Source organism: Bubalus bubalis, chromosome X (assembly GCF_019923935.1).
Source record: "Bubalus bubalis isolate 160015118507 breed Murrah chromosome X, NDDB_SH_1, whole genome shotgun sequence".
Taxonomy (NCBI): Eukaryota; Metazoa; Chordata; class Mammalia; order Artiodactyla; family Bovidae; genus Bubalus; species Bubalus bubalis.
The window spans coordinates 119,294,510-119,310,069 of NC_059181.1; the positions used below are offsets into that span (position 1 = coordinate 119,294,510).

The 15,560-nt window shown below is 39.7% G+C and overlaps 1 protein-coding gene across 11 annotated transcripts in view; it reads left to right on the plus strand.

Moving 5' to 3' along the window:
- The window catches only part of ATP11C (ATPase phospholipid transporting 11C), a 175,116-nt gene that overhangs the window by 119,315 nt on the left and 40,241 nt on the right, over positions 1-15,560 (plus strand). For all 11 annotated transcript variants that reach the window (XM_025276801.1, XM_006058634.3, XM_025276799.2 and 8 more), the window contains 6 exons: positions 496-567; positions 2,672-2,745; positions 4,619-4,722; positions 5,192-5,373; positions 6,735-6,998; positions 10,863-11,037. In XM_025276801.1, coding sequence (XP_025132586.1) covers positions 496-567; positions 2,672-2,745; positions 4,619-4,722; positions 5,192-5,373; positions 6,735-6,998; positions 10,863-11,037 — 871 coding nt within the window. The remainder of the gene's footprint in view (positions 1-495; positions 568-2,671; positions 2,746-4,618; positions 4,723-5,191; positions 5,374-6,734; positions 6,999-10,862; positions 11,038-15,560) is intronic.

Consider the following 15,560-nt stretch of genomic DNA (forward strand, 5'->3'; position numbering starts at 1 on the left):
GTTGGAAAAAATTCCCAAACCTAACCAATTAAGACCAAAAAGAAAATAGCAATGCATAGTTGTAACTTTCATCACTATTTGTGCATTCCAGCCAGAAGTCCAAATGTTCACATTATATTTTGGAAATCTTCTAACAATGGTCACTTTTCATATAACACATGTTATTTCTGAAGTACTCCCAGCAATTTTGATATCATTTGGTTATTGAAAGTCCTGCTTTATCCGTGAGGCCCAAGATGATTAAGTGAATAAAAGGTCACCCCATGTGTTAGCTACAGAATTGAAATTACAAATTGCCTCTTTTTTTGGTTATGATTTGTGACTGGGCATTGACTTGGTCTGCGTTACATCTCAGCAAGTAAAAGGAAGTACAGCTATAGATTGGGGTTTTATGAAAAAGAAGAAAACAATGAACAAGTATGAATAACCCCAGTGCAAAGGGAAATTCATCATTCTTTAAAAATACACAGTGGTCTTTTTTATTTTGTTTCACAGGTATGGATTCACATTTGTAGGTGTTCAGAATGGCTATATGAGAGTAGAGAACCAAAGAAAAGAAATAGAAGAGTAAGTAGCACCGTATGTTTGATGATTCTCACTTCTTAACTCCACAGTCAGCTTTAGATGGATTTAGGAAGGGCAGCAAAAGGAAGTGATTGCATCTATAAATATAAGACTCTGCTCTCCCAGGTAAGAGTTTTATATAAATGTAGCTGGAGTAGAAGACATTTTTCATAGAGTGGCAGAAATTAGCGTTTGAGGTGTAAATGATTTCAGTTTTGTTCACACATCGATCCAGTAGCCTGAATGAGCATCTGCCTGGACTTTTCTGAATTTTAGATGCCATTTCAGGTCTCCAGCACATGCTGCAAGAAAAATCAGTGAACATGTATGAAACCTTCTGCTGTCTAGAACCTGACGAATCATTCTGGGATTACACGCCCTGCCAGTCATAATAGCTTTGGTGTCAGAAACTTTCTCTTATTCTAGATACTTGAGTGTGAGCCCCAGGGCAGTACTCTGATGCAGTAGTAAGCTCCACATTTCCTTTTTTTTTTCTTTTTGCTACAGAGATCCCAACAAACAAATCTACCTTGCCTTAATAACAGGTTTTATTTAGGCCCTCTGATTAATTTTATATCCTTTATAAGAACTTGAAATATAATTATCTGACTTTCATTCGGACTCCTAGCATCTCCTGAGACCCATCTCAGAAACCTGTAACGCATGTAAATTTGCTAGGGAATATGCCTCTTTGGAAAGGAATGTTCAAGAGCCAGAGGAAGACTCTTTGGCCTGACTGCCAGGAAGGAGCCGAATTATTGTCAAAGTCCAGATTCTAGCCAGTTCACAACAGTACCCCCATCTGGCCAATAGCAAATGAGACATTATGCTACAAGTAGATGTCTTACACACATATCCTATATCCCCAAACCAGTGACCTGCTCACTCCCATCAAAGACAAGCTTGGTAGTAAATACTTTTAAATCAGATAGTTGTATATAAGTTATTTATTTTCGAGAAACTATTTCCGCACACTTTCTCAAATAACTCTTATTTTTCTTCTTCATTTCATCTACTGCATAGCTTAGCCAGTGCAACACAGAGCTGATCATGTCATTCCACTGTTTATACCCTTCAATGGATTACTATTGCCATTAGGATAAAATCCCAAGTATCTGCAATGGCCCACAATGTTGTCAGGTCCTAGCCCCTACCTACCTGTCTTGCTGCACCCCTATCAACTAGATCTCAGCCTTATGTGGACTACTGTCAGTCCCGCCATGGGCCATGTGCTCTCATGTTGCTCTGCCTTTGCACACGCTCTTTTCTATACTCAGAGTGCCATGATATCCTTTCTCTATCATGTCACTGCTGCAAGACACAGCTCAGGCAAAACCTCCTCCAGGAGGCCTTCCTTCTGTGCTCCTACATCTCCTCTGTGTGTTCCTTTACTTCAGTATTTGGAAGACTAGGAGGTAGTCACTTCATTAACCTCTGCTTCCCTTATCATGGGCTTTCCTGGTAGTTCAGATGGTAAAGAGTCTGCCTGCAATGCAAGAGACGTGGGTCTGATCCTTAGGTCAGGAATATCCCTTAGCGGAGGGCATGGCAACTCACTCCAGTATTCGTGCCTGGAGAATTCATGGACATAGGAGCCTGGTGGGCTGCGGTCCATAAGGACGCAGAGAGTCGAACACAACTGAGCAACTAACTCACACACACATCCTTATCATATGATAAGCCCCTTAAGAGAAGATTCATGTGTCTTCTCCAGCATCTGTCACTGTGCCCAACACATAGTAGGCATTCCGTAGATGATTAAAATAAGTGGCAGGATGGGACTATTTCTAGATAGCCTCTAGATATGGCTTGGTGGGACAGCTCTTTGTACCTCATTCCTATGCAGTCACTCTCCCCTTACTATTTTAAGTCATATAATGAGAAGGTATAGGAACCCCTTAACCACCACTAGTGTCCTCTGACAGCATGTTCCAAGTGCAGAGAAATTCCAAAGACACAATGGAAAGAACCCTTGTGCACACAAGCAGCGACCCTTAATCCAAGAGGAAAGCTCTGTTAATGTAAAATGTTTCTGTTGTGTGTTTTTTTTTTTTCCCCAGTGTGGTCTTGGTATTTCACTTTTCTCACTTTTTTTTTTCTATTAAAGGTATGAACTTCTTCACACCTTAAACTTTGATGCTGTCCGCCGTCGTATGAGTGTAATTGTGAAGACTCAAACAGGTATGCATATTTAAGACTTGACTTTTTCTTTCTTTCCATTTGTAGATTTGTTGATCAACTACTTCAAGAGAGAAAAACATTTCATGTAGTAGTGTTTGATTACTTAAAGCTCTTATATATCCCTGAATGTATTTACATAAGTACCTGTTCAGCTTGTCAAATTATCAGTGGCAGAACCCCTAGTATGACAATATATGAAGTTTCTTGAAAAGTGAGCTCCACTTCTCAGTCTTGGATATCCAAACAGGAACAGAAAGGGTAACTTTTTTTTTACAGTTCAGGGTACTGACCAATCACCACCAGTGTCTACCTGTGGCAGCCCACTACAACTGCATGGTTTGCGATTACTAGCAGTAGTTTTTGAGTGTAGAGAGTTGCTGGTTCTCCCTCCCTGACCATCCTAACTCCCCAGTGCTTTACACTGTCTGGGAGCAGGTGAGCCAGAGATGACCAAGGCCCCACTGCTGGGAAAGGGCACATGATTTACTCTAGCACCCTGGGCTCTTTGTTTCACACAATAAAGAAGCTTGCCCTTTGCAGGGGAACCAGTGCCATCCTTTCAGGGTTCACCCATGTTCTTAGGAGAAGCTGTGGTGGCTGTGATGCCTTATGCTCGGATTCAGCAATACCCATGGGGTAGCATTGCTGCTTCATTTGTTGGCTCAGATTCCTCTGTATAAGTGTGTGTCTGTGTGTGTCTCTGTATGTATGTCTCTAGGTGGTTTTTCAAAATATTCTTGATTTATTTCCTATTAATTAACTTTTTAGGATTAAATCTGTTGAAACTTTCATAATATGAGAATGGGAAGATATAGACAGACCCTTGAGGGAATATGTCCATCCTTATTCATACTTTGTGGTGTGACTGCAAAGTTACAACGTTGGTTTCATTATATGTGAATGTGGAATTTGTTCTATGACTTTTAAACACACCATGGATATGCTAGAGAAGTGTCTTTTAATATTTATTTATTTATTTGGCTGCATCGGGTCTTAGTTGCAGCACGCAGGCTCTTCATTGTGGCGTATGGGCTTAGTTGCTCCACAGCATGTGGGCTCTTACTTCCAAGACCAGGGATTGAACCTGCATCCCCTGCATTGGAAGGCAGATTCTAAACCACTTGATCACCAGGGAGGTCCCTGTGAGAGAAATTAAAAAAAAAATACACCTAATGTGTAGAATTCTTCTGTTCTTACCTGTACCTGTGCATGTCTGCATTCTATTGCAGATGGTGAGATGTCTGAGGAAGTGGTCTCCCAAGGGCCTTGACCTCAGAGCTACCATTTTTTAACTTCTTGAACTTAGCACTTTGCCTTATAAGGTTGGAATCTCTTTCTTAAAGGTCAACTGTCTATGCTCCTGGGTACACAGACTGGTATAAAGCTGTATTTATAATAGCATTCTACAGAGCAATTCTCCAGTTTCCAGTGAAAATCAGCAAGCTACTGCTAAAAGCTAACATGTTTAAGCTTTGAAAATGATTTTTTCTTGTTTGAGCTTGAGTTTGCTCCTTGACATCCATAAATGCTACATGTGGCTTTTAGACCATGGTTGACAGCATCCTCATAGTGAATTTAGTCAGATGCAGCTCCTTGACACAAGTGATTCACTTACAGGGTATATCTTTTAACAGAGGTGCATACTGTAAACTCTAGGGTATTAGTTGTGTCCTTATTGGTCCTCAGAGGTGGTGGATATTGTCTTGACAAAGTGAAGGTCAAGATGTCTGCTTCCAGTTGGGTGAACATTCCAAGGCAGTCTCAGGATACACAGCTGCTGGGAGGGAGAAGCCACCGTAATAGTTACTTGTTATGAAAATCCCAATACCAATCTAACTCTAAGTAAGTCAAGTACTCTGATTCTTTATTTTAGGAGACATACTTCTCTTTTGTAAAGGAGCCGACTCAGCAGTTTTCCCCAGGGTACAAAATCATGAAATTGACTTAATTAAAGTCCATGTGGAACATAATGCGATGGTGAGCCTGCACCCCACCCCTCAATAGAGAGAGGGAGAAATGCTAGAGATGACTGTGTCTGTGGATTGCTATATAAAGAACAATTTAAATGAATTTTAGCTTATTTTTATGGTCTATTTTTGTATTGGGGGATTTTGTAATATTATTTTCCTTATTTTAATATAAAACATCCTGGAGCAAGTTTCTGTTCAAAATTTGCAGCCTTTGAAGACTTTTCAAGAATCTTTGTTTTATGTTCTGCTTTTGTGTTTTTTTAAACCCAAGAGGTATTACTTTGTTATTCTGAACCCAATTGAATGTTAACCTAATGCAATCTGTTTTTTCTCCCTTTTTTAACTGAAAAGGAAATTAGTCAGAATTTCTTTTTTTTTTTTTTTTTTTTTGGTATGATAAAGCACGAGTATTTAAAGAGTGTATTTTGTTTGTTTTTGTTATTTGGATAACTAGAGATCTCCTACTTTGCTTCTAGGAGGGGTATCGGACACTTTGTATAGCCTTCAAAGAAATTGCTCCAGATGATTATGAAAGAGTTAACAGACAGCTCATAGAGGCAAAAATGGCCTTACAAGACAGAGAAGAAAAAATGGAAAAGGTTTTCGATGAGATTGAGACAGACATGCATTTAATTGGAGCCACTGCAGTGGAAGACAAGTAACTAGAAAATGATACTCTTGTTATTTTAATGACCAATCATTTAGAGTAGTATCTGTCCAGATTGGTTATTTATTCCAAGCTTTGAAATCTTTGATTTAGCTTTGTCTGTACACCAGGTTTTGAACTGTTTGTGGAAATAATTTTTGAGTTAAGTATTTGTGACTTAGAAGAATATGAATCTGTCATCTCTAAGGTCTTTTGAGTACTTCCTATGCCTTCCCTTCATTTATACAGATATTTATGAAGTAGTCTTACTATGTGTAGGAAGTTGTGTGCTAGAGGTATCATTCAGGTGGTGTTTGGTAGAATGGATATGATTTTGACAGACATATGAGCAGAAGGGAAATTCAAGGTAGAGCAAGCAACATGAGAACTCATTGTAACCTGGTTTAACAGACTAGAGCACATTTTTAAAATAATTGGCTCTGCCGGACATGATTATAGGGCTCCAAAATTGATCTGCTTGAAAAAATATGTTTTAGATTCTATTTTGGGAGTTTTCTAGAAGTAATGAATGCGAATTATCAGGCTTAACCCAAACACAAAGTTATAAACATAGATTCAGCTATGTTGAAAGGTTCTAATAGAATTCATACAGCATAATTTGGGCTTCCCTGGTGGCTCAGTGGTAAAGAATCAGCCTGCCAATGCAGGAGATGCAGGTTCAATCCCTGGGTCAGGAAGATCCCCTGGAGGAGGAAATGGCAACCTGCTCAAGTATTCTTGCCTGGGAAATCCCATGGACAGAGGAGCCTGGTTGGCTACAGTCCACGGGGTCACAAAGAGTCAGACCAACTTGCCAACTAAACAACAATTTCATTGTTATTCTCTAGCCAGAAGGAATACGAAGTATCCTTCTTCTGTCCTTCCCTTTGAAAATTATGCTTAAATTGTCTTTTAGAATGTTTGGCTTTCAAGGTCCTCAGGGATGGGAATTTGCTGACTTCTCTCAGTATCTCATTAGGATGTGTCTGGCCTTTTCAGTTTTGAACCACATTAAGTATTTGTAGACAACATAATGAAATATGTTAAAGTGACAATGAGTAAGACCATTTGGTGAGATTCTGAACATTTTAGCTAAGAGTGATGATTCTTATTTCTGTCATTAGATACCAGTAACCTTAAGAGAGGTCATGAACTTTCAAAACCTCATTGTCTGAAATGTACTTTAATAAGTAAAATTATGCCAACAAGAATATGCTTAGAAAGGGTAGAGGATATATAAGAAAAGTAACTATTAAAACATGTCAAGATTCCAAAATTGCTATGAATTATAAGAATACTCTCTTTAACAAGCCTTCTTGCAGAATCTGTGTCAGGAATTTTCAAAGATAACAAGGTTTCCTTTGTGTTCCCAGGCTACAAGATCAAGCCGCTGAGACCATTGAAGCCCTGCATGCCGCAGGTCTGAAAGTCTGGGTGCTTACTGGCGACAAGATGGAGACTGCAAAATCCACCTGCTATGCCTGCCGCCTTTTCCAAACCAACACCGAGCTCTTGGAACTGACCACCAAGACGATTGAAGAAAGCGAAAGGAAAGAGGATCGATTACATGAGTTGTTGACTGAATATCGTAAGAAGCTGCTGCATGAATTTCCTAAAAGTACTAGAAGCCTTAAAAAGTAAGAAAGTGCATCAATTTGTCATATTTAGACCTTGGTACAGATGTAAACCAGAGCTACTTAGGCAGAAGACTCTGTTTTCTCTAATTTATCATTGGTTGGTTGTAGGTGGTTTATCCCTGTGAGTTAGAACCTTCCCTGAGGACTTGGCTAATGGCCTATTTGAGATTATTTGGCACTTTTCACCTCATGTTTCTGTTTTTAAAAAAACCTACACTTCTTGAGCTTTAGAAAAGTGGTTCATTTTCTAAATATTTAAGGTCTGAGTATTTAGCATTGATATCCTGGCCTGGTCCATGTTAAGAAAAAAATATCCCTTTTCATGGTCTCTTAAATTGAATGTAATAAAGTCAGTTTCTGTAACAGTTTCTGTGCAGGTTGAGGTCCTGGAGCCATTTTCTATGTGAATTTTTATGCTTCAAAGGAGACCAAACACTTGATAGCATAGCCACTTGACTGCTTTCAGCAAGCTGCTTAGGAAGAACTTGTAGAACCTAGGGTTCTCAAGGAAAGGCACTGATCCACAGTAGTTCAATACCCAGAGATACATTGACCATGGCTTAGGTTTGTCTAAACCAATTACTGGAATTTACCTTGGCCATAAGCAAATCGATTTCCTCTTCTAAATCCAAAGACCCCTAGGTAATACTATTTCACATTTCTTAAGCACACTCTTTGTTCCAGGAACAGCATTAAGCACTTTAAATTATTCTCATTTAATCTTCACAACAACCCAGTAACAACTAATTTTCTTCATGTTAAAAATGGGTAAACTAAGGCTCAGAGAGATGAAGTAACTTATTCGAGATAACACAGCTAATAAGATGTAGAACAGGTCTATCCAATTCCAGAGCCTATGCTTTTAACAACTCTGCTGTATCTCTGTCCTCATCTCTAGGGTTTTCACAGGCTTTAAAAATGAACAACCCGCAATCATGAGGCGATGCCCAATTTTAAAACAGCTGTTATTCTTCTGTTACTTGGACATGAGTGAGAGTAAACAGGTTTTTATTAATTGTCTGTGATAAGTGTTTCCTTCCTTTAGCCAAATGGTACTTACAAAGGCAGTCCAGATTACATGTGTTTTACTTGTGCATTTATCTTAATCTGCTCAGGCCATCATAACAAAACACCACAGAGCAGGGGGCTTAAACAATAGAAACTTCTTGCATTTCTGAAGGCCAGAAGTCTGGGATCAGGGTACCAACATGGCTGAGTTCTGGTGAGGTTCCCCCTGCCTGGCTTGCAGAAAGTGGGCTGTATCCTTTCTTAGCTGAGAGAGAGGAAGCTCTGATGTCTCTTCCCCTTCTTATAAGGATATTGATCCCATCATGAGGGCCCCACCCTCATGACTTCATCTAGACCTATCTATCTCACAAAGGCCTCATTTCCAAATACCCTCACCCTAAGGGTTAGGGTTCAACATGGGACTTGATGAGAGACACAGTTAAATCTACAGCACCATTCAGCAGCTCTTGGGCACTTGTGTAAAAGCCAGGGCTTATGGAACATTGTACTCGCCATCTCAAAACATTTCCTCTTCTTCATTCATCTGCAGTTGGGTAAAGTCTTTCCCCAAGTTACACAAGCATGAGACACAGAATCCCTTTCACCAACTTCTGCTCCTTTTGTCTCTTCCATTGTAAATCCGCCCCCAAGCCCTACCCATGTTCTCCTTCTCTCCACTGGGGCTTTATCAGATTCCTAGTAATTTGTGCCTCAAAGCACTTAAGCCCCTCTGCCCAATGACTGGTCCTTAGGTGTAAAGCACTGCCCATATCATAACCCTGCTCAGAAACCTTTAGTGGGTCTCCATTACCCACAGAATTAGGTCATATCAAAGACCCCAGGTGACCTTTTCAACTTATTTGGCAACCCACTCCAGTATTCTTGCCTTGGGAAATCCCATGGACAGAGGAGCCTGGTGGGCTACGGTCCATGGGGTCGCAAAGAGTCGGACACAACTAAAGCAACTTAACACACACACCACACATACATTCTCTCTTTCTTCACCTCTCTGTCCTTTCAAGTTCCATTTCAGATGTCATACCTCATAAAGAACCCATTGTTCTTTCCTGGTGTGTATTTATTCTCCCAATCACTGGATATTAACCTTTTTTTTTTTTTTTTAACAGTCATAACACATTATATGTGTCTTTTTATTTATTTATTTATTTTTTTTACTTTAGAATATTGTATTGGTTTTGCCATATATCAACATGCATCTGCCACGGGTGTACACGTGTTCCCCATCCTGAACCCCCCTCCCACCTCCCTCCCCATACCATCCCTCTGGGTCATCCCAGTGCACCAGCCCCAAGCTTGGGGCTGATATTAACCTTTTTAAAAATTATTTTATTTTATATTGGAGTACAATTGATTAACAGTATTGTGTTAGTTTCAGGTGTATAGCAAAGTGATTCAGTTATATATGTATCTGTTCTTTTCAGATGTTAACCATTTATCATGTTTAGTGGGGCATCTGCTCTCATGTGTGCCTCTTTCACCCCAAGGAGATTTTCTAGTCTCCAGAAAAAGCTTAGTTAATAATTCTTTCTGTTTTTCTGTATGGCATAGTTAGAGTTGATGTTTACAGATATTGCTTGATTGATTATTGAGCCACTGTTTTCTGTACATTGTCAGCTCTGTGAGTAGGGGAGCAAAGGAATGCATGATTGATATCTCTTTAATTAGTGAATAAAACATGCTCATAATAGTGTGAAACAAAATATGGAAGGAAGGAATGATGAGGCATATTAGGCTCTCACTACTCATAGTCTGTAAAACAGCAGCTCTTTAAACAGTAAACTTTGAGAAGCATAACATTAGATGAATGAATCTGTAATGATGAGACCCTGCTGTGTTTAACACTTCTGCAGCAATTCTCAAATGGCACCCAAGATTGCCTGAGCAGAAATTGATTAATTGCTGGTTTTTTCATAATTGCAAAAAAATGAAATGTTAATTGGTAGCATTTTTTCAGTTGTAAGTTTTCCTTCCATATGGTTTTCTCAAATAGTTGGCACCCATTATATTTGTCTTTCCTGGCAACTAATACTGCTCAGTCCTGGCTATGCATGCAAATAACCTATGGAGCCTTTTAAAACACACCTATATATTGGGTTGGCCAAAATGTCCATTCGGGTTTTTCCATGTTATGAATGAACCTATTCTGGAAAAACCCAGGTGAACTTTTTGGCCAACCCAGTCTAACCAAGCTCTGTCTAAGACACTCAGATTTAATTTGTCTGTGGATAAACCTTGGACATGGGCTTTTTTAAAAGCTGCCTAAGTGACTCTAATGGGAAAGCTATGGTCGAAAATCACTAATCTAGTATAATATGATACTTATTTAAAGAACATAAATCATTGTATGGAATTCTTTAATGAACACTTTGTCTTTTTGGTAGTTGGTCATATTTGAGAAGCCAGATATATTGATAGGTTTTGTCAGTCAGGCAAAAATGTTAAGAATATCTTCTGTGATTTGTATACCCCAAAGCCATTTTGTCTTTTCCCTGCATCGTTCAGTTTTCAGATTGACTAATGATTTGTCTTCATATCAGAGTTTTACTGATTGAACTGTAATTTCCAAAATTCATCTTGAGTTTCTTATACGGGGACTGGCTACTAGATTTTCATTATTTTTATATTTAGAACTTAGTGACATCTATCTGGGCAACTTGAGCCTCAAAGATGTGATAGAAAGTCTCTATTGTGCCATTAATAGAAATGGTTGCTTCTTCAGAATTCACAGGTCCAGGAACCAGATTGATGATAAGTCTGCTTTTTGTGGTTTTTTCAAGTTCCTAAAAAGCAATGTATAGTAGATTCAAATATATTTGCATTATTTTTCTTTTTCAGAGCGTGGACAGAACATCAGGAATACGGATTAATCATTGATGGCTCCACTCTGTCTCTTATATTAAACTCTAGTCAAGACTCTGGTTCTAACAATTACAAAAGCATTTTCCTACAGATCTGCATGAAGTGCACAGCAGTGCTCTGCTGTCGGATGGCCCCGTTACAGAAAGCTCAGGTAACTGGATATTAGTTGATGCTCCATTCTGGGTACTTCTGTACACATACATACAAATGATCACTTTTAATTCTCTTCAAAGGGCCCTGAGTACCTTATTATATCTTCCCTGGCCTCTTCCTCTGTGTGGTCCAACTCAGGAGCCTTCCCGCCAATTTGAATTAAACCTGTGCTTCACCTTGTTGTCCCCTCAAGCTGGCTGTCCAGTTGCTCACCTTTCAGACTTCTCTAATGAGTGCTTGGTGCCTGCTGCCTTCATCCCACTACTCCTGGCTCCACTGTTCCATTTGCTCCATGCATACTTTCTTCCCATCTTAGTCTGTAGGATCTCTTGGAGGAGAGCAGCAAACTCCTTGCCGAATCCGTTGCACTGTCTTCCATTTTCTCCTCCTTTCTCCATTGCAGTCAACACTGCAATTATGTCCCCGTTTAAACTCTCCTCACTTGGTTTCTTTCTTTTTTTTTTTTTCTTTTTTTTTTAAATTTTATTTTATTTTTTAACTTTACAATATTGTATTGGTTTTGCCATATATCAAAATGAATCCACCACAGGTATATACATGTGTTCCCCATCCTGGTGGATTCATTTTGATATATGGCAAAACCAGATAGTCCACGGTCCTCTTTTTTTTCCATCTTGGCAACATGGTGTTTTTTTGTTTCCTCCTCGGTCTTCTCCCTGATTATCGGGTTTTTCTGGGGCTGTGTCTTTCATTTGCTTTTCACTTACATCCTATCTTTGGATAAGCACATCCTTTTCTATGACTCTGACTGACTTGTCCTTTTTGTTAAGTCACATATTTCTAGCTGCCTGCTAGACGGCTCTATGTGGACTCCCTCTATAACATTAAATTCTAGTATCCAAGACAGATATTTATAATTTTCTCCTTCAGGCCAGTTTGGGTTATCCTTTTTCTTTATTATTCCTGTCACCAGTGACATTTTTCTTTTGCTCCCCAAGTCTCCAAACTGCCTTTGACCCTTTTCTTCTCACTCACTCCATATAATCACCATGTCCTGTTGTTCCTACCTTTTGTCATAGCTCTCATTTTGGTGCCATCTTCTTAAACCTTTTATCTCCATCCTAGTGCAAGCAAGCCCTTAGGACTTTATATACAGAATGTTTCATTTAATCTTACTAATCCCCTTGCTTTCGCCCTCCCCCCTTCCATATCTTTCCCCATACCCCCAAATTAATCTTGTTAAAACTGTCCTCCCATCATATATTCTCGCTCAGAACCTTTTATTAGTTTCCTAGTCCCTTAGGATGAAGGGCAGATGACTCAGTATGGCAGCCACCCCTGTCAACCCTTTCCATGTGTCTGTACACACTTTGAGTCCACCATCACTCCCACATCCAGCGTGAATCCTCCACTCCTATTGGCTGTTCCCTTTTTGTGTCCCTTCCCATGTGCCATGCTCACGCCAACTTCCAGGACTTCCCTCATATCATTTCCTCATCTGGAATTGTCTCTGAATTCCTCTTGACCTAACAAAAATTGTATTCTTAACAAAACCCAGTGCAGAGGCCACCCACCATGTGCTGTCCTTTCCAGCTCCTCCAGCTTGCATTGATCTGCTTCACCTTGCCTCCTTGTACTCACTGCATCTCTGGAACCTTAGAGTGTCAGGTACACAACTTTTCACTTCTGTGTACACTATATTCTTTTATATGCGTTGGTCTTGCTTCTTCCCATCCCTCAGCTGCTTGCTCTAGACCCAGGGGCTGGCTCTGTGTCTTTGGCTTCTCCTTTACAGACTCCGTCCCCTACCTTCTCACTTTCAGTTTCTACTGTAATCATATGCTCTTCTTTTCTTCAAGCTTCAGAGCCTCTGTTAGCCCCGGCTGGGGAAGCAGATCCTATCAGAACAATATCCATAGAAATCTGTCCCTCTAATCAAAGGCAATACCTCATTCCATTTTATTTTCCCCCTACATTCATTGTCTGCTGCTCAGATTGATCACCTGGGTTTTGACTGCTCCACTGCCCAGGCCAGTATCTGAATTCCTAACACCATGCTGCTTCTCCCACCCAGAACATGGAGCACCACCCCCCCGCCCTCCGTCGTTCAGTCCTTAGTCTCTTTTATTTCTCTCACTATCATCACCTCTTCCAGAATATCACCTACCATCTACTATCACCTACTCATAGGTGTTTTTCAAATCACTTCTCTAGTCCGAGTCGTTGGAGTTCCACTTGATTTCTCCAGTTGCTTACTAAATATGTTTTCTTGGGTGTGTCACTATCACCTCAGTTCAACCTTCTCTAGAGTCCAGTTGTCATTTTCGTTGTCTTTTTTTTTTACAAGTGTTACTGAGCTCACTGTACTTCTAGATCTGTATGTTAACATCTCCTCTGCTTTACCCTTCCGTGTGCTCTCAGTCACGAAATTCTGCCCATTTCCTAGTACATTGTCTTTTCCATCTCTTTCCATTACCTTCCAGGTTCAGGACTTTAACAGCTCATTGAAATCCATGTCGACTAACTTCTCTCTCAGCCTGCAGTCTAGCCTTTTCTTCTCATTTCTCCTTTCTCCTGCACCCTGTTACCACTTTTATAATATGGCCCCATATTATATTATCTACCTGTCCATGTTCCCTTTATGAAAACTCAATTGGTCTGGTCTAATCAGACCCATTTTCTGAGCATATATTGGACTTAACTGTCAGTATGCCTTAGATTGTGCTCTTCCCTTTCCCTGGAATACTCCTCCAAACCCTTTTCCCCATCCATGCACATCTTACCAGTCCTTTATGGTTTAGATCAACCCACGCTTCCTTCTATAAAATCGTTTCTCATCACTCTGGCCTGTAGTGTCCTCTCCTTTCTCTGACATCATAGGCCTTCTTATGTGGACAACTTAGATGACACTGTCATATATTCTCTTGCATAAATATTGAGTATTATTATCTTTTATTGTTAATCTGGTTCTCTGATGTTATTGTATCCATTCCCCATTATATGCTTCCTGAGGTGTGTGACCAAGCCACATACCCTTTTTGAATATTTGCACTTCACTTTTGCACATTGTGTTGCATATAGTTGTAGTAGATCAATAAATACTTTTTGGTAAATTGATTTCTTTTTTGTGAGGCTATCTAGAGATTGAAGAGTTCTTAATCTCAGTGACCTGGAACTTCTGGAAAAAAACTTGATGTTTATCTATCTAGATCTTTCATGGGCTTGTGGTCCATAGCAATATATCCTTTTATCTTTCCGCAATAACTGGCTTTCATCTTTTTAATCTGTATTTGCATGCAGAAGCTGTCACCCTTGATAATTTTATTGCATTTCCTAGACCTTTTCTGACTGCATTTTTCTTCTTTTAGGTCATTACTGCATACAGTATAATAGGTGCAATTAGTTAAACCAGTAATGTAGCCCATTAAAAACAAGTTTACTTTTGTCTTTGACTCACTGATTATTTCTGACACTCATAAAGTTTTTATTTTTTTAATTTAAATTTATTTATTTTAATTGGAAGCTAATTACTTTACAATATTGTATTGGTTTTGCCATACCTGAACCAAGTTGAGGTGAAGGATTGGGGAAAACCTGGCATTTCCTAGTAACATCATTTTTGTGTCAAATGGATTGGGCGTCAGGTTTTTTTGGTATGCAATTTAACTAAAACCTGACTGAATTTTGTTTAAAGAAAAGACTGCAGGGTGGTTTTGCCTCATATAAATTATTTTAAATCTATGTGGGAATGGATTTTATTTATGTTACCTGGTGAAAGCCTTTGAGAGTACAAAATTTTTGCAAGACATTATTTAACTACTGATTTACATAAGCTGCTAGATTCCACGGGGTTTTGAGGGTTGACACGTAAAGCAGTCATTGGTAGGAGGACAGCCACTTACCCAATATTCTTCCCACAGTAACTCTGCCAGGAGAAGGTTTCTTTTATTCAGTACCTACCATGAACACAGCGTTGAGCTGCACTGTGCCATCAACGTATCTTTAAAAGACACTCAGGGAATGATGATGCATTATATACATCTCAGGCATCTTTCTGCAAAGGTCATCCATCACCTTTAGGGTGCCCCCTTTTAAAATGCAGCTACCTGTATGAGAGATCAAATCATATTGAGCACTCAAAGATTTGGTAAAGTTTAGTTGGCAGCTAGATGGAAATAAGGGTTGGGGTGTACCCAAGGGTGGTTGGAGTGTCCGCAGGGAGGAGAAAGGCAGAGGTGACCAAAGCCATTATCCTCTCACTGCCCACTTTTGTCCTGGTTGCTCCATGCATATTACCCTAAATCAGCTCTCTGGTCTCCACTCTTCTCCTTCACTACCTGATCTGAAAGGATATGTGAAGCAGTGACAAGAGGGGATGCATTCTGCTCTCTAATGTGGGTAGAAGGCATGGATTAGACAGTTCATCCATTAGCAAAACCAGAAACGAGTGGGCACTGGTGTTACGTTTTGAAAAGCTGTGTTGTTCTCCCCTGAGAATTCGACACTATTATATGCACAGACCACCTTTCTGTTTGCAAGGCCTCCATTTACAAGTGTGAA